The 22875-nt window shown below is 39.9% G+C and overlaps 1 protein-coding gene across 3 annotated transcripts in view; it reads right to left on the bottom strand.

The window, feature by feature from the left end:
• The window catches only part of Atad2b (ATPase family AAA domain containing 2B), a 251148-nt gene that overhangs the window by 126857 nt on the left and 101416 nt on the right, over positions 1 to 22875 (bottom strand). For all 3 annotated transcript variants that reach the window (XM_045148831.1, XM_004663758.2, XM_045148830.1), the window contains exons 14-15: positions 7967 to 8126; positions 2020 to 2110 (exon numbers count right to left, since the gene is read on the bottom strand). In XM_045148831.1, the coding sequence (XP_045004766.1) occupies positions 2020 to 2110; positions 7967 to 8126 (251 nt within the window). The remainder of the gene's footprint in view (positions 1 to 2019; positions 2111 to 7966; positions 8127 to 22875) is intronic.

Genomic DNA, 22875 nt, shown 5'->3' with positions numbered 1-22875 from the left:
GTTACTATTTCATTCTTTTTTTTAAGACCTGCAACTGATTATTAATGTAAATTTGTCTCTGAAATAACATAAACATCACAATCAAAAACCACAGTCATTTAATTAAATGGATTTTTATGTTACTACCCATAAATAAATGGTAAGTAAGTAAATTTTGCATTCATACTGTCCACCCCATGGAGGAACAAAAATAGCAAGAGAAGTTTTTCAGTCCAGTAAGAAATTATGACATAAATTTGTTGTTGTTGTTTTTTCGAGGTAGGGTCTTACTCTAGCCCAGGCTGAGCTGGAAGTCACTATGTAGTCTCAGGCTGGCCTCGAACTCACAGCAATCCTCCTACCTCCGCCTCCCAAGTGCTGGGATTAAAGGCATGCACCACCATGCCCAGCGACATAAAAATTTTTGAAAGAAGGAAATGACTAAAATTCATTTTGAAACATGGAAAGTACTAATTTTGGAAACACATATAGAAACTAAGACTATAAATTTGAATGAAGAATTAAACTAGAGTGTGTAACATTTCAAATGGGAGATAGGGTAATAGAAAATAATTTTAGAATCTGATTCCTAGGGAATTTCTAAAATTCTTGAAGACTTTTGCTCATTTCAGTTAATGATCTCTGTGACAAATTCACAGAAGAAAAATCTAAAAGTTTTCCCAGTTTGATATGAACTCTAATACCATAATATCATAAATAAAGGGGACAAATTTCAGAATGGGAAATGACTGGATTTTCTTTTAACCAAATACCACCCTCTCCCATAAAGCAGCACAAGGCTTTGCAAAAAGTCAAGCCAAATTTACATGAAATGGGTTTGGCGCATGCTCTCTTATACCAGGCAAAGCTTAAACTGGAGTAGTGCTGGAGAGATTTACGTTTTCTCCTCACCAGAAGATGTCGAGGTCTTTGTGGTTCAAAAGCTGAGGGATGCTGCTTCGGAGATGGAAGTCCCTGTGGATGAAGAGGATAATTCGGATGTAGCTAACTGAATGGACTAGTGTTCTATTTAAGTTTTAATTATTTGATGGTGGATCACAATGATTTTTTTGTTTGCTTTTTTGAGGTAGGGTCTTGCTACAGTCCAGGCTGACCAGTCTCAGGCTGTCTTCAAACTAACAGCAATCCTCCTACCTCTGCTTCCCAAGTGCTGGGATTAAAGGCATGCGCCACCACGCCCAGCCCCACAGTGATTTTTAAACTGAATTGTTCTTTTTGGTTTTCTTAACTCAAGTTTTCCCAAATAGATTATTGTTATGGACTTATTTGGGGGATTTCTTCATAATGCTTAAAAAGTTCATGGAGAAGTTTTTTTTTTTTTTAATTTATGTTTTATAGAATATAACAGGAAAACAGACAAAGGGGGGGAATAAATCAAAGAATTTCTGTGTGTATATTCAGTGACTTAATATTGTATCTCTTTTTATTTCATACCTAATTACAAGAAACCCTAAATCTATCTCCTGTGTTAAATGCTCTTTCATCCTGTCCTTTTAGGACAGCCATGTTTATTTACTCTAGAAGGGAATATCCTCCACTGTGATGAATTTAAAATGAAATTGGAAAGTTTTATATTTGAGGAAATATTGCAAAATACCATTAGGTATTTCTTTACAGATTCTCTCACTCAGCTTCCCTGTAGATGACAAAGTAAAAGACTGCCATTCTGCCTATGCCATGGACCTTCTTCTCTTAAGATGAAGAGTGTTTGTCTTGGTAAGAGTTTTAAGAAGGGAAAAATCCTAAAAGGATACACCATAGTAATATTAAGGATAATTAAAACTACCCAGCATTTTGTGAAAGATACTACTACTATGCTTTGTTAAACGCCTGATGGTAGTTAAAATTCTAATTAAGAAGTGTTTAAACTTTAGGTGAAATATTTTATATAGCTTTTGAATATGAAGGCAGGGTTATCTTTTTCACAATTAAAGACATAACTCATTCACATTTCAATCAGAAGGGGAAAAGATGCTGAGCAGAACAGACAATTAAATCAATCCAAATAGTAGCACTCACCAACACATTTTTCAGCCAGTTCTCCTAAAAAAGCATCTGACAATTTTGGATTCCAGTCCCTAGTATGGATTTGTAAGATATGTTTTCTTGCCTAAGAAGAGTACAAATAAATATCATCAACTTCTCATTGTGTTACTGTAACAAATTTTAGCAGACCATACTCTCTCCCAAAATGGGTATTTGACAAAGAAGCTTAAACACCTTAACATCCACATCAATCTATGAGTTACAAAACAAAATGAAATCTCTGTTTCAAAAGCTGAAACATTTAAATGTTCTAAGAGATTAAAAAACCTGTATGAGGGCTAGAGAGATGAATCAGTGATGGTTAAGGTGCTTGCCTGCAAAGTCTAAGGATCTGAATTCAACTCCCCAGTACCCATGTAAAGCCAGATGCACAAGGTGGCACATGCATCTGGAATTCCTTTGGAGTGACTAAGGCCCTGGCACATCTATTCTCAAGCTCTCTCTCTCTGCCTCTTTCACTCTCTCTCAAAGAAAGAAAGAAGTAGGGCATAGTGGCACATGCTTTTAATCCCAGCACTCCATAAGAAGAGGTAAGGCGGACCTGTGTGAGTCTGAGGCCAGCCTGAGACTACATAGTGAATTCCAGGCCAGCCTAGGTTAGAGTGAAACTCTACCTTGAAAAACAGGAAGGAGGAGAGAAGAGAGAAAGGAAGGGGAGAGGAAAGCAAAGGTAGGGAGAGGAAGGAAGGCTATGAGTAGGAAATAGTGAGTAAATGATTCATCTAAGACTACAATTTAAAACTAAATTACAAGCTGCGCATGGTGGTACATGCCTTTAATTCCAGCATTTGGTGAGGCAGAGGTAGGAGAATTACCATGAATTCAAGTCTACCCTAGGTCTACACAGTGAATGCCAGGTCAGACTGGAATACAGTGAGAATCTATCTCAGAAACTTTAAAAAATATATCTATCTAGACTCTAGAAATAGCATGGGTATTGGTCATTGTAAGAGCGAGACCCTACCTTGAAAAACCAAAAAACAAGGGGAGGGGGCGGGGATATAACTCAGTACTAGAGCAAGCACAAAGGATGCCCAGGTTGGACTCTCAACACAGAAAGAAAAAAGTAAGTCACTGGGCATGGTGGCAAATGCCTTTAATCCTGGCACTTGTAGGAGGATTACCATGAGTTTGAGGCCACTATGAGTCTACATAGTGAATTCTAGGTCAGGCTGAGCCAAATCAAGAACCTATCTCAAAAATAAATAAATAAATAAGTAAGTAAATAAGTAAGTAAGTAAGTAAATATCAAAAGAGATTCTCCTACACCATTTTGAAACCTAATTCTTTATATGCTAACAAATATAAACTTTAAAAAAATCACTCTTGCCAGGCGTAGTGTTGCACACATTTAATCCCAGCACTCAGAAGGCTGAGGTAGGAGGATCACTGTGAGTTCAAGGTAACCTTGAAACTACATAGTTAATTACAAGTAAGCCTGGGCTAGAATGAGACCTTGCCTTAAAAAAAAAAAAAAAGGAAAAATATACATATGTAACATTTTCACCCTCTCTTTTTAAAAACTAAAGATTTGAGGGCTGACAAAATGGCTTAGTGGTTAAATTACTTGCCTGCAAAGTCTAAAGACCAGATTCAATTCCTCAGTACCCATGTAAGCCTGAAGCACAAGGTGGTGCATATGTCTGAAGTTTGTCTGCAGTGACTACAGACCCTGATGCATTCTCTTTCTCTTTCTCCTTTCTCTCTCCCTCTCTCTCTCTCTGTAATTAAATAAATAAATACAAATATTTTTTAAAGATTTTAAAATTTGAAATTAATGACCTATGGTCAAGCATATTATCAGGTATCTAAAACACTTAAGTGACATTTTCCTTATCTCACTCAATCTGAGTCAGCAATCTTTGACCATACTAAAATCACAACTCAGAATGAAGGGTAAAATGATTTAAATGGAAAAAAAAGAGATATTTATTGTGCATTTTACTCCATTTGCATAGGATAAGAACTCATATTCCTCCAACCTTACTGGACTATTGAGAGTCAAAGGCACTTGCCCGCAAAGCCTAATGACTAGAGTTCAACTCCCCAATACCCACATAAAAGTCAGATGTACAAAGTGATCCATGCAGGGATAAAGAGATGGCTCAGTAACTAAAAGCACTTACTTGAAAGCCTAATGGCCTTGGTTTAATTCCCCTGTACCCCCTGTACCCACATTAAAGCCAAAAGCACAATTTGGTACAATGCCTCTGAAGGTATGCCATGCCTCTGAAGGTATGCCATACCTCGCTTACAAATAAAGAAAAAGAAAATGTATTTTAAAAAAATTCAGGCCAGGCATGATAGCACATGCCTTTAATCCCAGCACTCGGGAGGCAGACATAGGAGGATCACTGTGAGTTCAAGGCCAGCCTGAGACTACAGAGTAAATTCCAGGTCAGCCTGAGCTAGAGTGGGACCCTACCTCAGAAAAAAAAAAAAAAATTCGGAAGCCTGGAGTGACAGCACATACCTTTAATCCCAGTACTTAGGAGGCACAGGTAGGAGGATTGCCACACATTTGAGGCCACCCTGAGAATATATAATGATTTCCGGGTCAGCCAGAGCTAGAGTGAGACTCTACCTCAGCAAATCCAACAAAAATTTTAGGGCTGAAGAGGTGGTTTAGCAGTTAAGACACTTACTTGCCTGTGTAGCCAAAGAATCTAAGTTCTATTCCCCAGGACATACATAAAAGAAATAAATAAAAATAAAAGCTAAAAGAAATTTCAGCCAGGCATGGTGACACATGCCTTTAATTCCAGCACTTGGGAGGCAGAGGAAAGAGGATGGTTGTGAGTTCAAGGCCATCCTGAAACTACATAGGGAGTTTCAGGTCAGCCTGGGCTAAAAGACCCTACCTCCCATAAAAAAAAAAAAAAAAAAAAAAAGACAGATGAGAGGGTATCTGGCTGCCTAGGCAACATCCTCTTCTCTCCTCACTGCTCTTATGTGTGGCAATCCCGAAGGTACACATTCAATGGAAAAGAAAGACTTTCTCTCCAAATAGAGGAGGACAGGCCTTTGGTCAAGGCAGAACCTTTTAAGAAGCTCTCAGGAGTCAAAGGCAGGGTATCTGGCCATCTCAGCCCTAGGGAGGCAAGTTGGGAGGATCTCTGTGAGTTCAAACATAGCCTGGGGCTACAGAGTGAGGTTCAGGTCAGCATGAGCTACAGTAAGACCCTACCTAGAGGTGCATGGGTCAACACAGGTTCCTGTTTATCAGAATTCACAAATACATTATCTATACATATAACATTTATAATGATGACAATGACATGATGATTGTGACAACAAAGGTAAAGAAAGTAAGCATTAGTGCACTCAGAATTTTGTTTGTTTGTTTGTTTTTTCAAGGTAGAGTCTCCCTCTAGCCCAGGCTGACCTGGAATTCACTATGTAGTCTCAGGGACACCTCAAACTCATGGCGATCCTCCTACCTCTGCCTCCCAAGTGCAGCGATCAAAGGTGTGCGCCACGCCTGGCCAGAATTATTTTACACTAAGAAAGTTGACAAAAATCAATACCATTTTGGAACCCTGATTAAGATTATTAATCTTTTACTCAGTCAAATAACAAGAATCATAATTTTCTATCGTTTAAACCAAAGACCTCATGTGAGTCAATGAACATGAACTGATCATGTTCAATTTTCTTAGCATATTAGTGTAAGGGATATCTTCACACTCAGCTGATAATCTTATTTCCCAATTTATAAAGAAATCTGAAACAATCAATAAAGGGGGAGAAAAAACCTTTCCACGAATTTCTGAGTATCCACCATATTCTGTCTTCTTCCTATTACCAGAGATTAACTAACAATTTCCATGTTTTTGTTGCTGTTTTACTTCATTGAAACATTCCTGGAAGGTGCACCTGGGCAACAAAAGTGAGGTCCACATGCTGATAAAGTCACCTGGTGCCACTTTAAAGCCAAATCTAAGTCAATGACTGGTGGTTAAACTGAGATCTCAAATTATTCTATAAAGGGGATCCTTTGTTTTCTGTAGTCTTCTATACAATCCTACTCACTAAGGTTTCGATGTCTATGTACATAAACCAAGCATTTCACAGATAGCAGAGATCAAAGCTATACAACCATACACACACACAAACACACACACACACAGTACTTCCTCTATATATATCTCCTTTCAAATGAGTTCTCAATAAAGATTTAAGAAATTAAGCCAAGAATTATAACAAAATTTTCAAGTACAGTTAAAAAAGAACTATGTATACCATATTAAGTAACATTTTCCATAATAAGTGACTATATACTGGTCAATATTAAAGCACTTTTAAAAAAAATTATATTATAGGGGCTGGAGAGATGGCTTAGCGGCTAAGTTGCATGCCTGTGAAGCCTAAGGACCCAGGTCCAATTCTCCAGGTCCCACATAAGACAGATGCACATGGTAGCACATGCATCTGGAGTTTATTTACAGTGGCTAGAGGCCCTGGAGTATCTCTCATAAATAAATATATATATATATATATATACATATATATATATATATTTGGCTTTTCAAGGTAGGGTCTCACTCTAGCCCAGGCTGACCTGGAATTCACTACATAGTCTCAGGGTGGCCTTGAACTCACAGCAATCCTACTACCTCTGCCTCCCATGTGCTGGGATTAAAGGCCTGTGTGACCATGCTGGGCTCATAAATAAATTTTTTTTTAATTACATTATAGGGCTGGAGAGATGGCTTAGTGGCTAAGGCACTTCCCTGCAAAGCCTAAGGATTCAGGTTTGATTCCCCAGGACCCACATAATCCAGATGCACAAGGTGGTGCATGTGTCTGGAGTTCATTTGCAATAGCTAGAGGCCCTGGAATGCCCATTCATTCATTCATTCATTTATGCTCTCTCTCTGTCAAATAAAAAAAAAATTAATTACAATATACTGAGTAACACTTACTGCTTTTAATTAAAAAGAAATGTAGCTGGAGAGATGACTTAGTGGTTAAGGTGCTTGCCTGCAAAGCCTAAGGACCCAGGTTTTATTCTCCAGTATCCAAAGAAGTCATATGCACATGGTGGCAAAAGAGTCTGGAATTTGTTTGCAGTGGCTAGAGGACCTGGTGGGCCCATTCTCTCTGTCTCTTTTTTACTCCCTTCCCCCTCTCTTAAATAAATTAAATAAAATATTATTTTTAAGAAATGTATACTAATGGGCTGGAGAGATGGCTTAGCAGTTAAGCGCTTGTTTGTGAAGCCTAAGGACCCCGGTTTGAGGTTCGATTCCCCAGTACCCACGTAAGCCAGATGCACCAGGAGGTGTATGCATATGGAGTTCGTTTACTGTGGCTGGAGGCCATGGTGCACCCATTCTCTCTATCTATCTGCCCCTTTCTCTCTCTGTCCTGTTGCTCTAAAATAAACAAAAATAAGCAAAAAAATTTTTTTAAAGAAATGTATATTACTATGATGATCTAGGAACTAGATCTTTATGAAAATATTTTTATGAGGAAAAAACCATTTTGGTGGAGACAAATAATGACCATACAATCTAGAAAGTAAAAATAACAAATTAAGCATCTCTAATAAACTAAGAACTTTCCTTTTCCTAAAACTCCTATACTTTCTGACAATTGCTAATAGAAAAAGAATAAATTGTTTGATAATTACATGTGGCTTGTTGCTGCTCTAATTGTTTTATTTAAGACAGGGTCTCCCTATGGAGCCCAGGCTGTCCTAAACTTGTAATTCTCCTGTTTCAACACCAGAAAGAGCTGGGATTACTAACACATGCCAACAGAGAAGGCTACATAAGGCTTTCTTAACTGTTAACAAAGATATCCCAGGAAAAATCCACAGAATATAACCTTCAGACTATATGCTTTATAACTGTTACACAATAAGTCTTAACATACAAAAAGAAAGAAAGAAAGAAAATAAAAGAAGCACTGTTACCCTTTGATCAGGAAGGTTGAAAAGGAATTCTCTGTCAAAACGACCAGGTCTCCTAAGGGCAGGATCTATAGAATCAAGTCTGTTTGTAGCACCAATGACAACAATTTCACCTCTATTATCTAATCCATCCATAAGCGCAAGGAGAGTTGATACTATAGAGCTGAAAAAAAAAATTCCAAGCAAAACTTAATGAAAGAAAAAAATTGTAAATATGGATGCTTACAGTAACTTTCATCAGCCATGAATTTAAATATATTAATTATACCACAAATACATATTGCAATATCAAGTTATTCAGAGAAATAATATTGAAAGTACACAGAAAATACAGTAAGATGAGCTGAAGAGATAGCTCAGCAGTTAAGGCATTTGCCTGCAAAGCCTAAGACCAGGGTTTGATTCCCCAGTACCCATGTAAAGCTAGATACACAAAGTAGCACATACATCTTGAGCTCACTGCAGTGGCTAGAGGCCCTGGTGTGCCCATTCTCCCTCCTTCCCTTTCCCCTCCCCTCTCTCAGCTTGAAAATACATAAACAAAAATTTTAAATAAATACAGTAAGAAATCTTAACCACAGCAACCAAAGGGGAGGGTCAGAAAATTAAAATCTTGATTGAAATTAAGATCTGTGCAGAGGATGTATCTCAGTGTCAACAGTTGGGAAAAATGGAAGTATTATTTATTTTATTGTAATTATTTACTTGAGGGAAGAATGGGGAGGGAAGGAAGAAGGGAGGGAGAGAGAGCAGACATACACACAGAGAAAAGGAGCATGCCAGGGCCTCCTGCTAGTACAAACAAATTCCAGACACTTGTACCACTTTGTATATATGGCTTTACATAGGTATTGGGAAAGCAAAGCTTTCCTACATCAAATGAATCAATCAAAAAAAGAAATACCTTCCCAGGCTCTTATATTCTTTCTGCCCCATCTTCCACAATGTTCCATAGAACCCTGAAGGAGATGAGGTATATGTCTTTTTTAGGGCCATACACTTGTGATACAAAATTTTATCTATGCTTTTCCTATATCTTATCCTTCATTCAGTTATATTATGGTTTAAATATGAACTGTCCTCCACAGGTTCATTTTTTGGGGAGCTTGGTTGCCAGGTGATAGGCTTCAGGAAATGATTGGATCTTGAGGACTCTACGTAATCCCTTAATGGATTCATAATATCATGGCATATTGGGAGGTGGTAAAAAGTAGGATGTGGGGCCCAGCATGGTGGCACAGCCTTTAATTCCAACATTTTGGAGGCAGAGCTGGAGGATCACTGTGAGTTTGAGACAAGCCTAGGACTACAGAGTGACTTCCAGGTCATCTTGGGCTATAGTGAGACCCTACCTCAGGAGAAAAAAAGTATAAGGTGGGCTCTAGCTGGAGGAAGTAGTTCACTGGGGCCTATTCTTGAGTATCATACCTTAACATGATTCCTCCCAATATTCATTTCTCTATGCTTCCTTACTGACATGAAGTGACCAAATCTGCTCCTCCAATCCTTTTCAGGTTGCTCTGCCTTACCACAGGTCCAGAAACAAGACACCTAGCCATGAACAACTGAGACATATGAAACCATAAGCCAAAAATCAATCTTGACTTGCTTTAGCAACAGCAGACATTTTCTAACATCAATATAAAAGTATCTAATGAAGATATTCATTTATTTGTGTATGCTGAACTATCTGGCATATCAAGGATAAATACCACTTTGTGGAAAATGATCTTTGGATATGTTATTAAATTTGATTTGTTAGCATTTTGTCATAAACCTTTGTGTATATATTCATTAGGGACACTGTTCTATCATTCCTCTGCTATGTCTTTGCCTGGTTTTGATATCAAGGTAGTGCTAGCCTCACAAATTAAGTTTAGAAGGATTTCCAACCTTTCAAATTCTTGGAACAATTTGAGAAGCGTTGTTATTAACTCTTCTTTAAAAGTCTGATCTAATTCAACAATAAAGACATTGATCCTAAGCTTTACTTTTTGTTTTGTTTTTGGTACTGGTTTCCTTTAAACAGGGACTCATGTAGCGTAAACTTGCCTCAAACTCACTGTTGCCATGGCTGGCTTTGAACTTCTGGTCCTGAGTGCTAGGATTCCAGGCATGCATCACCACTATTTCTCAAGTTTCTCAAATTATTCCTTACAACTGAAAATAAGCCAATGTCCTTGAATCCTTCTATGAAGCCAGCATTACACTAAAATAAGCAGAGACCCAACAAGAAAAGAAAATTATAGACCAGTGACAAATGTCTTTAATCATAGCACTCAGAAGACAGGAAGATCACTTTGAGTTCAAGGCTAACCTGGAACTAGAGTAAGTTACCTGGGCTAGAGTGAAACCCTGCTTCGAAAATATCAAAAACTATGCTCATCAAACTGCCCAGTAAGCACTTCTCTTAATATATTAATATATATTAGGCTACTCTCACTTTTTCATTAGAGAACTTTCTCTTTTCAGAAGGCAGTGGCCTTGAGATGACTCAGAAGGTATCACGGTGCTAAGAAGAAGTGACATGGGTGCTCAGCACTGAAATATTTCAATCACACCTTCCATGGCTCAGGATCTATTGCAGAAGAGGTGGTGGAAAGAATGTAAGAGCCAAAGGAAGGGTAGGACTCCTTACAACATGCTCCTCCAGACACAAAATGGCCTGGATATCCATGACCTCATAGTGCCTGGCACTACCTACACATCATAACAGGAGGAAAAGATCTTGACATCAAGGCTGGCATGATGGTATTATGCACCTTTAATCCCAGCACTTAGGAGGCAGAGGTAGGAGGATCGCTGTGAGTTCAAGGCCACCCTGAGACTACACCATGAATTCCAGCATGAATTCCAGGTCAGCCTGGACCAAAGTGAGACCCTACCTCAAAAAAAAAAAACAAACAAACAAAACAAAAAGATCATGACATCAAAATAAAAGAGACACTGATTGAGAGGGGGAGGGGATATGATGGAGAGTAGAGTTTCAAAGGGGAAAGTGGGGTGAGAGAGAATTACCATGGGGTGTTGTTTATAATCATGGAGGTTGTCAATAAAAAAAATTAAAGAAAAAATATTTTATTTGGGCTGAAATGATGGCTTAGCAGTTAAAGTATTTGCCTGCAAAGCCAAAGGACCCTGGTTCAATTCCCCAGGACCAACATTAGCCAGATGCACATGGGGGCACATGCATCTCGAGTTCATTTGCAGTGACTGGAGGCCCTGGCTCACATATTCTCTCACTCTTGCCCCCTCTTTCTCTGTCAAATAAATAAATGAATAAAAATATTAAAAACTACATTTTATTTATTTGAAAGACAGAGAGAGAACAGAGAAAATGGGCGCACCAGAGCCTCTAGCCATTGTAAACAGAATCCAGATGTGTGCGCCGCTTTGTGCATCTGGCTTTATGTGGGTACTGGAAAACTGAACATAGGTCCATTGGCAGCAAGCGCTTTAAATGCTAAGTCATCTCCAGCCCAGTACAAAGTTTTAAAGTGCTACCTCCAGCTGAGCATGTAATTAGGGTAGATTGCAGTGTGATCTCAGCTGACTGAGAGATTTGGGGAGACAGTAGTAAAAACTTCAATAACTATAAACTCTCAGACCAAGAAACAGGATAGAGAAAATTATTACCAGTTGTATATAGAGTGCATCAGTGACTAAGTCATTATTTAGTGGTGTGTGAATATACTTGTGAAGCACAATTCCATATAACCATGTCAAAAATGAAATGGGACTTCTAGTTAAAACAACAGTGTAGTAGCCACATCACAGCAACCTGGGTAAAAGGTGCAGGGGAAATAAGCAGAAGAAAACACACAATACACTCTTCTACTGGAAAGTGAAGTGTGTAAGGAATTATCAAACACAGCAGAGAAGCAAAAGAGACCCACAGCTTCTAGCAAACACAACCAGCAAAAATTGGCTCCTGCTGCAGCACCAGCCATCCAGGTCCACTGGGAATAACTACAATAGGCCCAGCCTGAGCTGGCAGAAGCAGAACTCATGCAAAGGGACTGTTCACTCATACCAGCCTCCTCAAAAAGTCAAGCAACCTGAAAGAGAAGATAGCAGGGACCAGCTGAGGAGCTCCTGAAGGAGAAGACAACAGAGACCGCTTGAACAGCTTCCAAACAACTCCAGACACTCTACAAAGCCTCCCCTCCCCAAATACCAGGAACCAATGGCAATCCCTGGAAGGGAGCACAGCCAATCAGAACAGCAAACTCACCAACCCACCCAACCTAGCTGAGCCCACAGCACAATAAGGAACCCAGGAAGGAACTCAGCATACAAGAAACTGAACTCATTCCAAAAGGCAATAGGGCCTACTTACACTGGGTCAGTACCTGCCTCAAATAAGCTGTATTTTGGGATTGACTTTCAATGCTTTTGACAGACATATCCTAATACTGCCTTTGTGGTTTTCTTGTGTTATTCTTTTTGTTTTTTGTTGCTTGGTGGTTTTTTTTGTTTTTGTTTTTGTTTTTTGTTTTTTTCAAAGCAGGGTTTCACTGTAGCCCAGGCTGACCTGGAATTTACTATGAAGTCTCAGGGTGGCCTCGAACTCACAGCGATCCTCCTACCTCTGCCTCCCGGGTGCTGGGATTAAAGGCATGCGCCACCGCGCCTGGCTCTTCTGTTATTCTTGAGGGCAGGGTATCACTTGGCCCCAGACTGACCTGGAACCAATTACAGACAAGAAATCTCAGCCTCCCACTTGACAGGATTAAGGATGTGGGACAACACACACACCATTAGGGTCTTTGACTTTCTTAGATCATTGTTTGTTTTAATCCCCACTCTTGCATAAATATACTGTTGGGAGTGTAGTAAACAGTTAAATTTTATAACTTGCCTGTATTTTTCTCCACTCAGTCTATGAGAATACCTGCATAGCAGGAAAATTCACCACCTAGGATCACTTCTGCTAATACTCTGAGAGTAATCTAAGGGCCACACCTGGCACCTTAAGCGCCTACCAAGCAGATATATAACATCAGAATTATACATCTAAGAATACTGCAGATGATGAGAAAACCCAAGCATCAAAATTAACTCAAGAAGAGCCAGGCATGGTGGCACACACCTTTAATCCCAGCACCCGGGAGGCAGAGGTAGGAGGATCGCCATGAGCTCGAGGCCAACCTGAGACTAATAGTGAATTCTAGGTCAGCCTGGGCTACAGTGAGACCCTACCTCAAAAAACTAAAAAAAGGTCAAAGGGAAAGTGTGGGGGGAGGGGGCGGGAGGGAATTAACATGGGATTTTTTTTATAATCATGGAAAATGCTAATAAAAATTTTTTAAAAATAAAAAAATTTTTAAAAAAACAAAAAAGAGAATAATTTCACTTCACACACCAAAAAAAAAAGGGGGGGGCTGGAGAGATGGCTTAGTGGTTAAGTGCTTGCCTGTGAAGCCTAAGGACCCCAGTTCAAGGCTGGATTCCCCAGGACCCACGTTAGCCAGATGCACAAGGGGACGCACATATCTGCAATTCATTTACAGTGGCTGAAGGCCCTGGTGCGCCCATTCTCTCCCCCCTCCCCCTGTGTTGCTCTCAAACAAATAAAATAAAAATAAACAAAAAAAAATAATTTACTCAAGATGCGAAAGTCTTTACATTATAATACAAGAAACACACACAAAAAAATAAAGACAATATAATTCCAGCAAAAATTGTAAATCCATCAGAAATTACCTCCAGTTGAGACTGATTTAGATGAAATGCCTGACAAATAATTCAAAAGAATTATTATATCTATGTTCAAGGAAATCAGAGAAAACAAACTCCTGAATGAATCCCAAGAAAATACAAGAAACAAACTTAATAAAATAAGAGAGTCAATACAAAACATAAGTAAAGAAATGGAAATAATAAAAAAATACTAATCAAAAATACTAGAAATGAAGGAGGGGAAATAAAGGAAATTAAAAAAAAAAAACAAAAAACTCTGTAGAAAGTCTCACCAGTAGAATTTATCAAGGAGAGGACAAAGATGTCAACTAGAAGACAAGGTGGCAGATCTATTACAGTCCAGCACAAAGACAAAGTAATAGGAAAGCATGAGTAGGAATTTCAAGACATTCAGGACTCTATGAAGAAATCAAACATAAGAATTCAGGGTCGGCCGGGCATGGTGGCGCACACCTTTAAACCCAGCACTCGGGAGGCAGAGGTAGGAGGATCACCGTGAGTTCGAGGCCACCCTGAGACTCTATAGTGAATTCCAGGTCAGCCTGAGCTAGAGTGAGACCCTACCTTAAAAAAAAAAAAAAAAAAAATCAGGGTACAGCAGAAGGAGAAGAATTTCAATCCAAAAGCATAGTGGGTATTTTCTCCCCCCCCGCCCCCCCCACCCCGAGGTAGGGTCTCACTCTAGCCCAGGCTGACCTGGAATTAACTCTGTAGTCTCAGGGTGGCCTTGAACTCACTGCGATCCTCCTACCTCTGCCTCCCGAATGCTGGGATTAAAGGTGTGCGCCACCACGCTCCGCCATAGTGGGTATTTTCAACAATCACAGAAGAAAATTTCCCCCAAATAGGGAAAGAGATGCTAATATATGGACAGGAAGCCATTAGAACACCAAACAGGCAAAACATGGAAAGAACTTCTCCTTGCCATATTATAATTAAACAACTAAATACACAAACCAAGGGAAATATATTGAAAGCAATTAGAGAGAAAAATCACACTGGAGGGCTGGACAGATGGCTCAGCAGTTAAGGTACTTGCCTAAGAAATCTAAGGACCCATGTTTGACTCTCCAGGTTCCTTGTAAGCCAGACACACAAAGTGACAAAAGTGCAGAAGGGGATGCAAGGGCAAAAGGTCACCCATGCACACAAGATGGCGCACCCCATATGGAGTACTACTGCAGTGGCTGGAGGCTGTGGTGCACCAATTCTTTCCTTCCCTCCATCCTTCCCTCTCTCCCTCTACCTTTCTCTCTCTCTCATTAAAGGGTGGGGGAGCTGGAGAAATTGCTTAGCAGTTAAAGCACTTGCCTGCAAAGCCAAAAGATCAGGTTTGATTTCTCAGGACCTACATAAGCCAGATGCACAAGTTGACACATACATCTGGAGTACATTTGCAACAGCTGGAGGCCCTAGCATGCCCATTCTCTCCTTCTCCTTCCCTCTCTACACCTCTTCTCTCTCTCATAAGTAATTAAAAAAAAAAAAAAAAGCCAGGCATAGTGGCACACACCTTTAATACCAGCACTTGGGAGGCAGAGGTAGGAGGATGGCCATGAGTTCAAAGCCACCCTGAGACTACATAGTGAATTCCAGGTCAGCCTGGGCTAGAGCAAGACCCTACTTTGAAAAACCTAAAACAAAAAAAAAGGGGGTGGTGGTGGTGAAGCATGCCTTTAATCCCAGCACTTGGAAGGCAAACACAGGAGAATCACTGTGAGTTGGAGGCCACCCTGAGACTACAGTGTGAATTCCAGGTCATCCTGGGCTACAGTAAGACCCTACCTCAGAAAAAAATAACAGTCCAGTCTGTTGAACTGCCTCAAAAATAAATAAAATAAAATAATCACACTAGAGAAAAAACAGCATCTTCAACAAATGGTGGTGGTCAAATATGATAACCTCATGTAGAATTAAGAAATTAGACTCTACTCATCATGTACAAAAATTAACTGCAAATGGGGGAGGCGCGTGGGAACCCCGGTCCCCACCCCTCAACCACGGTCTTCGTGTCCTTCATGGGTGAATCCGGGCCGAGGGCTCTGCAGGAGGGAGCGGCAGGGCAACCACCGTTTATCCGCTGGACTCAGAGGCAGGACGACCGGCGGAGCGATGAAGGCGGCGGCAGGCGGCGGCTCCCTTAGAGCAGGGTTCCCCCGAGCCGGGAGGAGGCAGCGTGGGGGACCAGGTCCGGGAGGCGCCATCCGCTCTCCACCACTGAGCGCGACGTCAAAGCTGTTCCCTTTCCTCCAACCCAACGACTAAATGTGAAGGAAGTATTTGAGAATGGGAAACCTAAGATGTATGTTTTGAAAAACCATTTGATAAAGGAAGGCGAGTGGAAGAGGAAGTAGCCTTAAAGATAATCAGGATGGGGGGGCCATCCTGAGGCAAGGGAAGACTATGATTGAAGTGGATGCTCCCATCACAGTGTGTGGTAACGTTCATGGACTTTGACCTGATGAAGTTATTTGAAGTTGGGAGATCACCTAGTAATACTCGCTACCTCTTTCTGGGTGACTATGTGGACAGAGGCTATTTTAGTACAGAGGTAAAAAATTTGGTTGTGTTGGACCTATTGTATTGTCTTCTTTAAAAAAAAAAAATTTACATTTCTTAGTAGAAGAAATTAAAATGTGAGCACTGGCATGCTTTTGACAGTTACATTAATAAAGAAATTCTTCTGAGAAAATTTAATTTACAAAAACAAATTACTTTTTAAATTGTAGAAAATTTGGCATATGGAAGGCTATATTATACTATATTTGGAAAAAAAAATGTCTACTACCCTTTTCTCTTTGGAGAACTGTATAGAGCATAAATTACTTTTCACTGTAAACACGGTTTGGATTAGCTGACCTTAATTGTAAGACCATAAGCTGTTGGGTTACGATTAGCTCTTAGAGCATCTGCCAGTGGCAAAAAGAAGCACTTAGGTCATGATAGGAATAATTTCTGTACTGTTGCACATAGTAGACAACAAGTATTCATGACAAGAAAATGAACTGCAGTTGATGAAAACTCACAACTTACTTTTACATATTTTGAGAATTGAATGATGGGAATGTGATTAGAATTAAAGATATGTTTGCTTTAATGTGTAAAAATAAAACTATTATAGAACCTAAAAAAAAAAAACTAACTGCAAATGGATTAAAAACCTCAACATAAGACCTAAACCACTTAGGAGTCAGAGGTAGGAGGATTACCAAGATTTTGAGGCCTAGTGGACTCCAGGTTAGCCTGGGCTAGAGTGAGACTCTACCTCAAAAAAAAGGAAAAAAAAAAAAAAGAATCAAACAATCCACTAAAAAAAAAGGGGGTGGGGGTAGTAGCCAGGCATGGTAACGCACACCTTTAATCCTAGCACTCAGGAGGCAGAGATAGGAGGATTGTTCAAGGCTACCCTGAGACTACATAGTAACATCCAGGTCAGCCTGAGCCAGAGTGAGACCCTACCTTGAAAAATCAAAAAAGGGTGGGGGGGGAGGCAGGGAATTGAATAGGGAATTCTCAATGAAAATACAAATGGCTACTATTCACCTAAGAAAAAGTTCAACATCCTTAACCATCAGGGAAATGCAAATTAAAACTCTGACATTCTAACCTTACGCCACTCAGGATGGCAATCATTAAAAAAAAAAAATCAAACAACAATAAATGTTGGTGAGGATATGGGGAAAGAGGAACCCTCATTCACTGCCGGCAGGAATGCAAACTTGTACAACCACTATGGAAATCAATATGGAGACTCCTGAAAAAGATGAAAATAGGGCTGAAGAGATGGCTTAGCAGTTAAGGTGCTTGCCTGTGAAGTCAAAGAACCTCAGTTCAATTCCCCAGGACCCACATAAGCCAGATGCACAGGGTGCACCCATTCTCTCTCTTGTACGTACCCATTCTCTCTCCAAAAAAAAGAAAAAAAAATTCAGAAAGAAAAGGTGGAAAGAATTATACTTTTAAGACCTACAGTAATCAATACACATATATATCTAGGTCAATTAATTTTTAGAAAGAGGCTAACTAATTTAATAGAGATAAAATAACCTTTTCAAAATGTGATCATGTGGGGGCTGGGGAAATCACTAAGCAGTTAAAGGTTTTGCTTATAAAACTTCAATTCCTCAATACCTACATAAAGCCAGTTCCACAAAGTAGAGCATACATCTGCAAGTCATTTATAGTGGCAAGAGGCCCTGGTACACCAATACTCACTCATTCTCTCTCTCTAAATAAACAAACGGCCCTGGAACAAAGTGGAATCTGTATGGGGAAAAAAAGTCTTTATAAAGCAAACTTCCCGTTCAAATGTACAGCTGTGTCCTGGATATTGTGAAACGTGCCTCTGTCGTCTAGAGGTATAACCCAGTGGGAGACATAAAACTTCAGTCTGAAAAAAAATTCTGGGGCTGGAGAGATGGCTCAGTGGTTAAAATAGCTTGCTTTCAAAGCCTAACAGCCCATGGTTGATTCCCCACTTATCCATACAGGAGAGAAGAGGACTTAAGGAGATGGGTGTGTGTGTGTGTGTGTGTATGTGTGTGTATGTATGTATGTATATGTAAGCATGCATGTGGTTACTGGGGGTGGGAGTGTGTGTGTGTGTGTGTGTGTGTGTGTGTGTGTGTGTGTATGTAAGCATGCATGTGGTTACTGGGGGTGGAATGGCGTAAGTGAGGTAAGGAGAAGAGACTGAGTAAAAGAAGGATGGGAGTAGGGTGAATCAAAATCCAAGATGTTATGAATAAGCCATATGATAACATACTTTTTTTGATAATGGCATACCCAGAAGCCATATATTGTTACTAGAAAATGTTCCATGCCAGGGATGAGATATCTTCCAGTGAGCTGTTGGCCAGGAGGTTCTGATACCCCCACAACATGACAGGCCATTGCCAAGGCTCTTGGTTTCCCACCAGAAATAGATTGTTAAGACCCTGGTGGTGGTGACTCCACATGCTTTGGCTGCAAGGACACTGAGAAATCAAGCTGGAGCTAAGCTGAAAACCTCTTCCATGTAGATCAGCTGCCAGAAAGCTGGAAAAACCTATGCTGCATGAAGCCCTATGGGAAAGAGAAGTCATCAACAGTGAAAATAACAGACACTGGATACCTTAAGTTTGCCAGCCAGGCCAAATGACCCAACAAGTGCAATAGTGGCATGTCTGTTATGGGGAACCAACCACTCTCTAATTGGACTACAAGCCAGCTCCATAGGAGGCAATACATGCCTGGTATATGAAAACCTAATTAAAAGCCTATGGCTATTTATTTCTAAGGAGAGAGAGGAAAAAAGAGAATAGGGCACTCCAGGGCCTCTTGACACTGCAAACAAACACCAGATGCATGTACCACTTTGTGCAGCTAGCTTTACATGAGTACTAGGTAATGAACCCAGGCCATAAGGCCTTGCAAGTGAACATCTTTAACTGCTGAGCCATCTCTTCAGCCCTATAAGCACTTTTCTTAATGTTCATAGTCATACATTACTGCTACTCTCACTTTTGGTTGAACAACCTTCTCTTTTCATATGGCAGTGACCACTGGGAAGACTCAAAAGGCACCAAAGTGCTGAGAAGAAGTGACAGAGGAGTGATCAGCACCAAGGCTCCAGGGTCCATTGTGGAAGAGGTGGCAGAAAGAATATAAGAGCCCAAGGAAGGGTAGGACTCCTTACAGTGCACTCCCATTAGACACAAAATGGCTTGGATATCCACAACCTCACAGTGCCTGACACTACCTACACAAGACCATCATCATAAGAGGACAAGATGATGAAATCGAAATAAAAGTGAAACTGATGGAGAAGGGGTGAGTATATGATGGAGAACAGTTGTGAGGGGAAGGTTGGGGGAGAGATTTTCATGGTCTATTGTCTATAATTATGGAAGCTGTCAATAATAAATTTATTTTTAAAATATAAAAAAAACTTTAGTCTGGGAAAAAAACAAACAAACAAACATCAGGGTGGAAAGTGGTTAAAGTAGCTTGCTTACAAAGCCTGGAAGCCCAGGATTCAATTCCCCAGTAGCCATGTAAAGCCAAATGCACAAAGTGGCCCATGTGCTTGGATTATGTATTAGTAACAGGCCTTGGCCTACTTGTTCTCATTCATTATCTCTCATAAATAAATTAATAAATAAAATTTAAAAATTTAATATGTACATAAAATAAACTTCAGTCAATTATAGAATCTAAAAAACTAACTCAAAGCCTTACTTCATATCAATACATAAACGTTTAATATAAATGAATCAATGACTTGAATGTAAGCACTAAAACTATTAATACTTTAGAAGAAAATTGTCAGCACATTAATGTAATTTTCTCAAGGACACAATAGATATACATGTAAATTTTTAATTTACATAATGGTTTTATTAAGATTCAAGCTGGGCTGGAGAGATGACTTGAGTAGTTAAGGCACTTGCTTTCAAAGTCAAAGGACTGGCTTCCCCAGTACCCCCATAAAGCCAGATGCACAAGGTGACACATGCATCTAGAGTTCATCTGTACTGGCTAGAGGCTCTGACATACCCATATTCATATTCTCTCTCTCCCTCTTTCTCTCTCTTCTTTCTCTTAAATAAGCAAACAGACTGTTTTTAAAAACAATGAGCTGGGGCTGGAGAGATGGCTTAGCAGTTAAGCACTTGCCTGAGAAGCCTAAGAACCCCAGTTCGAGGCTCCATTCCCCAGTACCCATGTTAGCCAGATGCACAAGGGGGCGCACATGTCTGGAGTTCGTTTGCAGTGGCCGGAGGCCCTGGCGTGCTCATTCTCTCTCTCTCTCCCTGTCACTGTCAAATAAATAAATTTAAAAAAAAAAAACAATGAGCTGGAGAGATTGTTTAGTGGATAAGGCACTTGCCTGCAAAGCCTAAGAACCCATGTTTAACTCTCCAGATCCCATAAGACAGATGCACAAAGGTAAGGCAAGTGCAAGGTTACACATGCTCACTAGGTAGCACAAGCATCTGGAGGTTGATTGTGATGCCTGAGATCCTGGCATATTCTCTCTTTCTCTCAAAATAAAGAATAAAAACAAAAATAAAATAAAATAAAAAGCTTTACGCTAGGGGCTGGAGAGATGGCTTAGCAGTTAAGGCATTTGTCTGCAAAGCCAAAGGACCTTGGTTCAATTCCCCTGGACCCATGTAAGCTAGATACACAAGGTGGTGCATACATCTGGAGTTTGTTTGCAGAGGCTGGACCCTGGCACGCTCATTTTGTTTCTCTCTCTCTCCCTCTTTCCCTTTCTCACTCTCTCAAATAAATAATTTATTTAAAAAAAAAAAAAGCCTTAAGCTATTGAGTAGCTATTTGCAGGAACTGAAACATACCCACCTCAAGCAACGAGGAAGACCCACAAAACACAGGAAGCCCAGAAAGTTACAAAACTTGTCAGATTCTCTCCACTAAGGTTATATGAGCAGTAAACATTAGCTGAGGGAAAGTGGAACTGCCTGCAGAGACACTGGAAAAACACAAATAAAATCCACTACTATACACTCCCACTAGAAATGTCAAATGACAACAAGGATAAAGTGCAATCCAAAGTTCCATATATTACAGTAACAGTACATTCTTCTTTATTGTTGTTATTATTTTTGTTTGTTTTTCGAGGTAAGGTCTCCCTCTAGCCCAGGCTAACCTGGAATTCACTATATAGTCTCAGGGTGGACTCAAACTCACAGTGATTCTTGCCAGGCATGGTGGCACAGGACTTTAATCCCTAGGGAGTAAGAGGTAAGAGGTTTGCCATGAGTTTGAAGCCAGCCTGCCTCAACCAAAAAATAAAATAAAATAAGAACATTCTTTTTTTTCTTTGGTTTTTCGAGGTTTGGTTTTTCGAGGTTTGGTTTTTCAGGCTGACCTGGAATTCGCTATGTAGTCTCAGGGTGGCCTCGAACTCACGGCGATCCTCCTACCTCTGCCTTCCAAGTGCTGGGATTAAAGGCGTGTGCCACCACACCCGGCTCTTTTTTATTTTTTAATTAGGGTGAGAGAGAATGGCCACGACACAGCTACTAGCAACTACAAATGAACTCCAGACACATGTGCCACTATGTGCATCTGGTTTACATGGATTCTGGGGAACTGAACCTGCCTGGACCTTTGCAGGCAAGCATTTAATGACTAAGCTATCTCTCTAGCCCATATTCTTTTACTTACTTACTTACTTATAGATAGAGAGAAAGACACAGACAGAGAGAGAAATGAATGAATATGGGTATTCCAGTACCTCCTTCTCCTGCAAAGGAACTCCAGGTGCATGTACTGCTTTGTACATCTGGCTTTACACAGACATTAGGGAATCAAACTCTGGCCAGTAAGCTGTACAAAGAAGCACCTTTAATTGCTAAGCCATTTCTCCATCCCCAAAATACTACATTCTTAAAAACAGAATATTACTTTATAAATTTGAACATTCACCATAGAATACAGTAATTCTTAAGACATTTACTCAAAAGAAAATTTATATTCACACAAAACATGTATAAAAATATTCATGGTAAGACTATCATAGTGCCAAAAACTGAAGCAAGCCAAATTATCATCAGATGGTTACAGAAGAAAACTGACGTATGCAAACCAAGAACTATTACTGAGAAATTAAAAGGCCAATATTTGATTATGATACAAGTAATTCAAAATATTATGAAATCACAAGAAAGAGCAAGTCTTTCAATAAAAGGACAGACAGTAATTGCTTTTAAGCTTTGCAAGCCATAGAGTATCTGTCATACTACTCAACTCTGTTCTTGTAGCATAAAAAACACCTACAGACAATACTTAAGTAATATATGCAACTATGTTCCAACCTAACTTCGTGTATAGAAACAGGTAGAGGGGTAAACTTAAGACCATAGAGTAGGACTTGCTGGCACCTGTGCTAAGTGAAAAAAGGTTCCTTGAGGATACAGATTATGTTTAAAATTCTTCTAAGCCTCAAAGTACTTAGCCAAAGGCTAACGTTAAACACTAAGCCAACACAAATCAGTTTAGGAAAAATTATCTGTGGACTCAAAACTCATCAAAGCTGAGAATAAGAGGCTGTGGAGAGCTCGACAATAAACCAGGTATCGCTATCACACTCATTAAGGCTCAGGGGACACTTCAGAAGAGGGTTTGGAAAGCATGTAAGAGCCACAGGGTGAGAGACACAGTAAGACCTGCGCAGTTCTGAGTCCATCAACATTTTGACA

Source organism: Jaculus jaculus, chromosome 5, assembly GCF_020740685.1.
Source record: "Jaculus jaculus isolate mJacJac1 chromosome 5, mJacJac1.mat.Y.cur, whole genome shotgun sequence".
In the NCBI taxonomy this organism is placed as follows: Eukaryota; Metazoa; Chordata; class Mammalia; order Rodentia; family Dipodidae; genus Jaculus; species Jaculus jaculus.
This window is presented reverse-complemented; position numbering and strand designations above follow the sequence as displayed.